We start from the raw sequence: 9,509 nt of genomic DNA, 5'->3' as shown, positions 1-9,509 counted from the left end.
TGCTCATGAGTGTCTTGGCATCAATCACACATTTTTTTTCTTCATTTTTTTTAAAAAATGTATCTTCTTTCCTTTGATTCCCTTGACATCGTATGGCTGAGCTAGGCATGATGCCTGGCAATCCATGGCTGACCTGTTTGAGGAGTTTGTGCAGATTAAAGTGGAGAGGACCCCCAAAGAGCTGTAAATTGCATGCAGCGGTGCTGCTGCTGCTGCTGTGCAAGAGGCTGCTTTCCTTCCATGGGTGGGTTGGTTGGAAGAATATAGGGCACCTGGAAAGCAGGGAAGCAGTCCTTGAGCACAAAAAGGGAAGAGCAGAACGCTCCCTCTGCCAGTGCCACATGCTGGACACTTTCACTATTTCCATTTCTATGTTTCCCCACAAGCACACAAACACACACACCAGAAGATCAGCCATACTCCCCAAGTATGTAATCTGCCTCTCACAAATTCATGTCTAAGCATTCGGGAAGCCATTGGCTATCTCTAGCAACAAAGAATGCCAAGCAGGCAGTCTAGAGGGTAAAGCAGTGCCTGGACCATAGGAGAGAGAGAACAGTTTAGGAGGGCTGCTTCCCCTCTTGTGAATGGTTGGAATAGCCTTATTGTGAAGGAGCTCTTCTTGCTCAGTACTATAACTCAACCTGCTACTGGAATACTAAGTTGCTTCTGAGGTCTGGAACACATGCTGCAATGCCTTGTTTTTAACTTGAAGGCAATTATTTAAATCAGGGGGCGGGGATCCAACTGGATACTGTTTCCCCCCCAATAAAGAGTGCATTACTGCCTCCTTTAGCATTTCACCCTCTCTGTTGTCCAGACACTCCTGTTAACGGATCTGCTTGTGTGTCTATCCACACAAATTAAATCTTGTACTTGTGTTCACTGAGATACAACTTTTGTGATTCTTATTGTGGTGACCCTGTGGTTTTTGCTGTATGTCACTACAAATTTTAAATTTGTAGCAAAAGCTACAAATGTCACTATAACTAAAATCAGGTAGGTAACCATGTTGGTCTGACACAGTCGAAATATATATATGTAAAAATTGTCCAGTAGCACCTTAGAGACAAACTTAGTTTGATCTTAGTATAAGCTTTCGTGTGCATGCACACTTCTTCAGATACACTGAACTAAAATGTTTGTTTACACATAATGGTGGATGGTAAGTAAAATAGCTTTATGGCTTGAAATGTCAGTACAGAAACATAAAACAACAACAATAATAATAAGGTGTTTTTTTTTAATTAATTTTTTATACTGCCCTTCATCTGAAGATGACAGCAGTTTACACTGATTTGTGTGGGAAGTTCCTTAAAGATAGAGTGAGCCTACAAGCTTCTTTTGACTGGTGCAGGTGAGAACATGGAAGCTGATAAGGTGCCCTCAGCCAAAATCCAATTGCCACCCTGGGTTCTAACATTTCTAAAAACAGACAGCTTTCCTTTTGGGATAACTGCAGCAAGTGTTGACTAATTGAGTGCTGACTAATTGAAAGGAAAGGAAACAACAAACATGTCTGAGAGGCAGGGAAACTGGTGGGGTGAGGAAGGGGCAAGCATAAGGAATCTATGGTTGAAGAAATCTTGCTATTGCCAGCATCCAGAGAGCAGAGTGGACTTGAAACAGCAGCTGGGCACAGCTTGCCAGGCAAAAGAAAACTGGGGAAAGTCTCCAGAAGCAAAAGACTGCACAGTTTGGATATCTTTGCCTAGCAGTCCTAATCAAGGTTTAAGCACACACATCTGAGAACCTTGCCACTTGCTTGCTGATGCTGCCCTCTTTTGCATTGGTCATGGCTGTTTTCTCTGCAATCAGGAAACAAGTGGATGTACAACAAAATATGGGGCAGCATGAACTATTACAGTTTGGGATTCCTGATAGTCCATTCTACCATTCCCCACCCCAATTTATGTTCCTCCTCCACATTCTACAATAACTCTTTTCATTCAATCCTCATTGGGTGGTTTTGAGGTGTCTCCACCCTCCCAGCTTTCTTTTTTATGTATTAAAAAACACTCCATGCTCTAAATTCCATACTAAATTATTGCAATGCACTCTATGTGGGGCTGCCCTTGAAGACTACTCAGAAACCTCAACTGGTCCAAACTGCGATCATATTATTGGTTGGGGTTGCTTTTAGAACTCAACCCTTATTCTAAGACAGCTACATTAGCTGCCAATTTGTTTCCTGTCTTAATTCAAAGTTCTCATGTTAGCATTTAAAGCCCTAAATGACTCAGGCCCAAATAGTGAAAAGGCCAGCTTGTTCTCTAGAGACCATTGTGGGTGCTAAGGTGGGCAGAGGGGCCCCTCTTCATAGTTCCACTCCTGAGGAAGTTCAGAGGTGGCAGCAGCCCAAGAGAAGACAATTCTCTGTGGTGTTCCTTAAGTTGTGGAATTCCATCCACACAGATTTGCATCTGACACCTTCACTATACAGCTTTTAGGGAATGCTGAAAACACACATCTTTAACCTGGCCTATGACACAATGTTGATGTGCATTTTCAGAACCCACCCTATTCTGGTGACTGTAATCTGTTTCAAATCCTGAATTTCAAATTGCTTTACCCCGCCCTGGGACCTGTTGGTGAAAGGCAGGTAACAAATTAGTGATAATCATAATACTGTAATAGAAGCTCTCTCAAAGTGTTTTCTCCAGAAACTGGTACTTAGAAGCTGTGATCCTGTAGGTCAGTGGTCTTCAACCCCCGGGCCACGGACCGGTAGTGGTCCGTGGATCAATTGGTACCGGGCCGCCCAAGGAACATTAAATACAATTAAATTAAAAATATTAAATCAAAACAATCTAAATAAAATATAAAAAATCAACGTCCCCCCCTCAGCGGGCCGCAAAACAATCAATTTTCCCCCCTCAGTGGGCCACAGTAAAATGATCAAATGTTGACTGGTCCGCGGCGATAAAAAGGTTGGGGAGCACTGCTGTAGGTGATAATATAGCTATTGTGAATAGTGGTCACATGATCTGCTTCTGCATGCATTTTTCTAATTTCCTTTTAAGCTATCCAAGCGAGTGATCACAATTTAAAGGCAAATTTATAGAGGAGGCTGTTGGCCCATGATGGCTTCCTATGACCTCCAGGTTACAGAGGTGGTAGCATCCTGCTGGGTATCAACAGCTGAGGGTCATGAATGGGAACAAATAGGGAGGGCAGCTTTGAACTGCTTAAAAGATTAAAATAAGCAAATCATATTTTACAGGAAGAGTGCAGCTCTGTATGCCTACACAGTACAGTATACCCCACTGAGTTTAACGAGGGGATGATTGAAGGTAGCGGGGTTGCTGCACAAGCTGGGTTATGCAACGAATTTCTCTGAAGTGGTTTTGGGGGTCAGCTCTCAAGGGAAGTGAGTTGGAAGTTGGAGGAAGGCAAACAAGCAAGAGACAAGGGAGTTTCAGAGCTCCACTAGAAACTACTGAATGGTCGTCTCTGCACTTTTCCGATCTACGGAGTAAGCGGACGCGGTGAGGTAGTTCCCTCGTCCCGCCCCGTTGCCCAGGCAACGCGCACGAGCTGCGCGACAACACACGGCGCCTAGAGAGCGAGAAAGAGGCCGGCAACTAGTCCCGTCCGGAAAGTAGTCCGTCCCTTAACGACGGGGGGCGTGGCTTCGGCGTGATGTCCGGTTGGCCCTTTGAGCCTCGCTTTAGCTGGCTGGCGGAGCGCTCTTCCAGTCGCGCGGGGACGAAGTGCACAGTGAGAGGGAGCATGTGTCCTTCCGCATAGGACTCACTGAGAAGAGCGAGAGACGCGCGCGGCGGCGGCGGCGGCTGAGGAGGCAGCCCAACGCCCTCTCACCCGCCCGGCGGAGCGAGCCCTCCCTACCCGCGACGCGGCGGCGGCGGCGGGATGTTCAAGAACACGTTCCAGAGCGGCTTCCTGTCCGTGCTCTACAGCATCGGGAGCAAACCGCTGCAGATCTGGGACAAGAAGGTGGCGGAGGGAGCTAGTCCTGGCCTACCTGGCCTGGGGGGCGTTTCTACGAGAGGGTTTCTAGTCCTCATGGCTGCTAGAGGGTTGGCCTTCAAGGGTTGGCCTACAAGGGCTCTCTTCAGGGCTTGTGGCGCCGCCAGGGAGAACCCCGGAGCCAGCCAGCCTCGCTTCCTCGCTCAGGCTTCGCATGCTCGAAGGAAGCCCGAGCCAGTTCTGGGGAACATCCGGGCTCTTTTGGACTACAACTCCCGTCGGCCCCAGCGTCGTATTACTGTGTTTGGTTGGGGCTGATGGGAGAACAATCTGGAGGGCACCTGTTTGGGGAGAGATCCTCTTGGGTTCCCTCCTCGTTTGTAGCCCCATTTCTTTGGAAGCCCCTCCACTGTCCCTTGGGCCCCTGACATCTTAGGGTGGTCTAGCAGTGCTTCATGCCTGGTGGTCCCATTTCCAATTGACTGGAAGCAGAAAGCCTCATTTTCCCTTCCTACTACAGCTGAAAAGAGCCCTGTTGGATCAGACCAAATAGCTTTGCAGCCTATTTCCCTCAGTGGCTAAGCAGATTACTCTCTAGGTCATAACTTCCCCAACTAGGTGCCCTCCATATGTTTTGGATGCCAGTTTCCATCAGGCCTATTCAATGTGGCCAGTGGTAATGGATGGTGGGAGTTGTACCACATAATGTAATGATGGTCCCTGACTTGGGCAGCTTTAAAAAAGGATTAAGCTGAATTCATGGCGAATTAGTATAGCAATGACTACTAGCTGCAGTGGTTGTATACTGCCTCCACTATAGTACCAGTTGCTAGGAACTGCAAGTAGACAGAGTTCTGTTGTTTTTATGTCCTGCTTGTGGGCTTTCCATGGGAATATGTTTGGCCATTGTGAGAACAGGATGAAGCCTGCACTTCTAATTCAGAAGTGTGTCTTCCTGGTAGGGATTTCAGATGCTATTTGAAGCAAGAAAGTTATCTGCTTAATTGAGTAATGTCCTATTTCATTCTCACCTTCTAGGTGCGGAATGGCCACATCAAAAGAATTACAGATAATGATATTCAGTCATTGGTGTTGGAGATTGAAGGGACCAATGTCAGGTAAAGAGGAACCACGTCTATGCTTTCCTAATGTCCCATTGAGAATTAGACATTGAAAAGCATCATGGGATTGATTCCCAGCTCCAGTTTCCTCACAGAGATTAGGAGCTTTCTCAGCTGAGAAGCCATCAAAACCACGCAAGTGTATAGTGACTATGGAAACAGCTCCTTGCTCCCATCCTTGGTAATGATGAGTCTGGGATTGGAGGAGCCCATTGTGGCAATTTATCTGTTGTTATGCTTTGAATGGGCTGGATGCATGTGGCCCTCAGGCCAGAAAGTCTCCCATGTGGCAGGAGCTTTCCCTACAGCTGCTGGGATGGAGAACCTTTCTCAGCCTGAGAGCTGCGTTCCATGGTGCGTAAACTTCCAGGGGCTACTAGAGGTAAACCTGGGCATACCAACAGAGGTGACTTAGTAGAGCCGGATACCTTCCAGCCATGCAAAAGTTAAGAGTTTCAACACAAGCTTTTCTCAATTTTCAATCCAGGCAGGGAAGAGGTATTGTCGCATATCATATAATGCATAGGATGCTTTCCTGACAGGGAAAGGTGCTTGAGGAGGGTGCGGAGCAGGGTCAGTGAGGGTTTGTGGCCTGGAGAGAGTTCCAAGGGTTGGATGAGAAGGTTGGAGGACCACATTTGGTCCCTGGGGCTGTTTCCCCAATCCTGCTCCGTAGGGAAGCAGAAATATTAGTATATAAGCTTTTAGAGAATCCTGAAATGCTTGTAGAAATATTTCAAACAAATGGATTCTGCTGATGTGGATCCTGCACCTGAATTTTGAAGCCTTGAGAGATGAGATGCTCTCAGTAGGCCCTGCTTCTCCTGCAAGTCATGCAGTCTTGCTCATTCTGTTTCTCTCTCCCACAGTACCACATACATCACATGTCCTGCTGACCCAAAGAAGACGCTGGGGATCAAATTACCCTTTTTGGTGATGATAATCAAGAACCTGAAGAAATACTTCACCTTTGAAGTACAGGTTAGTTCATGGAGCTAACACAGCAGGTCCAGAACATGACAGCATTAGTGGGCAAAGTCATTGGTCTTCCCATCTAAAATCATGAGATGGTTGTTCCTATTGTATAAAAGGTGACTTGCTCAGAGGTACTCAGTCTCTGAGATCCATCTGTTACTCCAACCCTCAGTTCAGCCTTTCTGGGAGAGTTCCTCTCCAGCACTTCAGTCAGGTCCTTGCCTAGCCTGACACTGCTTATTCTGCGGGCCCCTCCCTCCAGGGGAGCTGAAGGCAGACTGCCTAGTATTCTTGTCAGTAAGGTTAGGGGACTGCAGGCTTGACATCTGCAGCCCCCCGTTTTCCAACAGTGGTGTGTTTTTCTGTGTTAGGTGTTAGATGATAAAAATGTGCGCCGACGGTTCCGTGCCAGCAATTACCAGAGCACCACCCGCGTCAAGCCTTTCATCTGCACCATGCCTATGCGCCTGGACGATGGCTGGAACCAGATCCAGTTCAACCTCTCTGACTTCACTCGACGAGCGTACGGTACCAACTACATTGAAACCCTGCGAGTCCAGGTAAGGAGCTGTGTGTTCTGACAGCTGTGACACTTGCATTTCAGTTGCTGATTTGCGTGGTTGGCCTTGTGAAGAAAGAGCCATTGTGGGTCCCTGCTTAAGTCCCTCCATAGTTAGCAGTGGCAACTGCTGGGGTCTTCAGTTAACATGGGGGAGATCAGCATTCAGAGTTAACACTGGAAATTCAAGGCCCACAAGTGTCAATTAGCAGATTTGACTGTTTTCTTTTATCCCTGGGCCTGATCTCTCTTCGGAGGTTGTTCTGAAACACATGCATTGTATATATGTATGTTAGTATTTATATATAAAATTTCTTACCTGTCATAAAACCCAAATCTGAGACTGTACCAAAATGACTTCCTAGCTGATTAGGTTTATAGCAAAATGGGATAGCATTCATTTGGTTTGGGGGGGGGGGTGGGCTGGTAGCTGTCAGGATGCTTTGAAATGACTGCTGCTGAAACACCCTTCTTGGACATGCTTCACTTTTCAGATCCACGCAAACTGTCGCATCCGCAGAATTTATTTCTCTGACAGACTCTACTCTGAGGATGAGCTTCCTGCTGAGTTCAAGCTTTATATCCCAGTCCAGAACAAGGCCAAGGTGAGCAGCTGCTGGAGGATGGGGGGGGGCAGGAGTTTGCACTCTCAGAAAGTGCTTGTTAAGCTAGTTTGGGAGCAGAGACGGTTGGAGTGGAGCACTGGATTTGGAGGGCAAGAATGCATCTTTATCTTCCACCCTCCCCAAGCCAAGTCTGACAGGTTGGCTGTTGACTCATCGAATGACCCACTTTTGCCCACACAATTTGAAATCAAATAGGATGAGCAAAGGCACAACCTGTAAAGTGCCAACTTTCAGCTGACCTTGTGAAGTCAATGTGCATAGAAAGCCCCAACAACCAGCTGATCGCCTGAGTTGTGAAGCCATGGGAGGCACAGTGTTTTGCATGCAGCTTTGCAGCTGCTGCCAATTAATCTGATTGGTGCTACATCTCTACCTGCCCCTTCCCTGGAGTCCTATCTCGGTAGGAAACATGGACATGGCTTGGTCAAAATGGCCTCATGGACCAAACAGGGGTGTCTGGGGGCCTAACTAGGCCCACAGGCTGGAGGTTCCCCATGGCTGCTGGAAGTGAGGGCAACTGATGCCAAGAGAGAGTAAGAGAGCCTTATGGGTGGACTGCATGGAAACTTAGAGATGGCTGCTTGCAGCATAATCTCCTTAGCTGTCAGGTTCACAGAGCAACTGATATACATTCAAACAACATATGCTGCAATATAGCATCAGAACAAAGTGGAGCAGATAAATGTCCCAATGTTAAAACCTATAAACTAGTTGATCTTAAAAGGTCTGCACCTGGTGCCTAAAGGTGAGTCTCTCTAAGGAGTGAGTTCTAAAGAAGGAATGCTATGAAAGTTGAGCCTTGGGAAATTGGATTTCAGGTGTCAGTTCAGCTGTGTTCTAGCAGGGGGCCTTGGACAAATCTCTTGTCTCATGCACATGCACACACAGGCAGAGAGCCTGCTGGTGAGGGATATTGCTGCAATAAGAGAGATCCGAATGCCCTTTGAATGAATGTGAACTTTTGAATAACTTTGTCTTTCTCTGCATCTTTCCCCCTGCAGCAATGATGTCACATTGGTAAACACGCTGAGAGAGACACTGTGAAGAGAGATGGAAGAGGTTTTTTTTTAATTAAAAACAAAATTTAATGTTGATTTACATAGGGTAACTTTATTTAATAAAAGTTGGTATCTAAAATGCTGGGACACAGGACAACTAACCATGTCATTGTTTTGTGTGAGCGAGATGATGCACGATCAAGCTTGCACTTTAAAATCAACTCCAGAGCAAACTTGAGTTATGGGGCTTGATCCTGACTGCATGCAGACAACTCTGTTGGAGCAGTTCTGAGATCCTTGTGCCCCCCACCCCCCTCGGATGCCAGTGGTTTTTCTTCTTTGCTGTTCATATCTTTTTTTCATGTATGCTCCAAATATGTGTGGGCTCCTCCCCTTCTGGAAGCTGCTATTAAATATTTGATTTTCTTTGTAAGGCTGTTCTTGGTTACTGCATGCTGAGGGAGGCCTTATGCATCACAGGCTCCCCTGAAGGTGAATTGATTCCCTGTGGTATTGTACCTGGCCTGCCTTGTCCCCTTCATTGTCAAGTGTCAGTGTGTGTCTCCTGCTTGAGTGCCAAGGAGATAAGGAGGGATGGTAGCCAAAGTTCTGAACTGTCAGATCTGATTTCTTGGGCATAAACCTCAGTAGAATCCCCTTTCTCTTTCCTGGTCATGTGGTGTGAAAATTCACAGTGCAGTGCACACAGCTGATGAAGGGAACCGGGAGCATGTTTTGCCCCCTTGAAAAACAAAATTCTGCCTTGGTGCTTTTAATGACTTCTGTAAAGTGGGCAGGGGAATGGCTGCATCTGAAGCTTCTCTAGGAAAGGCGAAAGCGGAAAGCTAGGGAGATTTGACAAGGGACTAGGTTGGCTGCCTTCCCTTGCTGGTGGCATCAGTCCAAGGAAGGGGCTGGGAAATCAGGGCAAAGTGGCCTCCTGGGGGGGGGGGGCGCTTTCCAGCAGCCTCAGCCTTACAAATATTGTTACTAAACTTACTCCCCTTGCTTCACCAGGTCCAAGGGTTGGTTACAGCAATTGACAATTCAGTATTAAAGCAATTAATGCAAATTACAGTCACAATAATAGGGTGGGTCCTCCAAACACACATCTCTGGTATCAAAAGAGGTGTTTCTTCATAATTCCCTGAGACTATAGTGAAGGTGGCAGGCTCATCTCTGTGGGGAGGGGACTCCATAATTTGTTGAACTCCCATCAGCCTCAGTAGGCATGGCCAATAAGGGAGGATGGGTGTTGCAGCTGTGGAACATCTGGAGGACGGCAGGATATCTACCCCTT

General features: G+C 46.9%; 1 protein-coding gene across 1 annotated transcript; it reads left to right on the top strand.

Annotated features, from left to right (window-relative positions):
- Window positions 1–3,782: 3,782 nt before the first annotated feature.
- On the top strand, window positions 3,783–8,642 carry CFAP20 (cilia and flagella associated protein 20). Its single transcript, XM_035120878.2, has 6 exons — window positions 3,783–3,957; window positions 4,969–5,048; window positions 5,921–6,032; window positions 6,398–6,586; window positions 7,080–7,190; window positions 8,213–8,642. The coding sequence occupies exons 1-6, from the start codon at window positions 3,874–3,876 to the stop codon at window positions 8,216–8,218; spliced, it is 582 nt and encodes a 193-aa protein (XP_034976769.1). The 5' UTR covers window positions 3,783–3,873; the 3' UTR covers window positions 8,219–8,642.
- The last annotated feature ends 867 nt before the right edge of the window (window positions 8,643–9,509 follow it).

The sequence above is a fragment of the Zootoca vivipara genome, chromosome 6, assembly GCF_963506605.1.
Source record: "Zootoca vivipara chromosome 6, rZooViv1.1, whole genome shotgun sequence".
Lineage (NCBI taxonomy): Eukaryota > Metazoa > Chordata > Lepidosauria > Squamata > Lacertidae > Zootoca > Zootoca vivipara.
The sequence above is the reverse complement of the archived record's forward strand: the minus strand, read 5'-3'. Positions and strand labels throughout refer to the sequence as shown.

Excerpts from the sequence above, each read along its gene's own strand:
- CFAP20 (XM_035120878.2), top strand. The coding sequence starts at position 3,874 with ATGTTCAAGAACACGTTCCAGAGCGGCTTCCTGTCCGTGCTCTACAGC. Across the intron at positions 5,049-5,920 it reads ATTGAAGGGACCAATGTCAG|TACCACATACATCACATGTC; the intron begins GTAAAGAGGAAC and ends TCTCTCCCACAG. Across the intron at positions 6,587-7,079 it reads TTGAAACCCTGCGAGTCCAG|ATCCACGCAAACTGTCGCAT; the intron begins GTAAGGAGCTGT and ends TTCACTTTTCAG.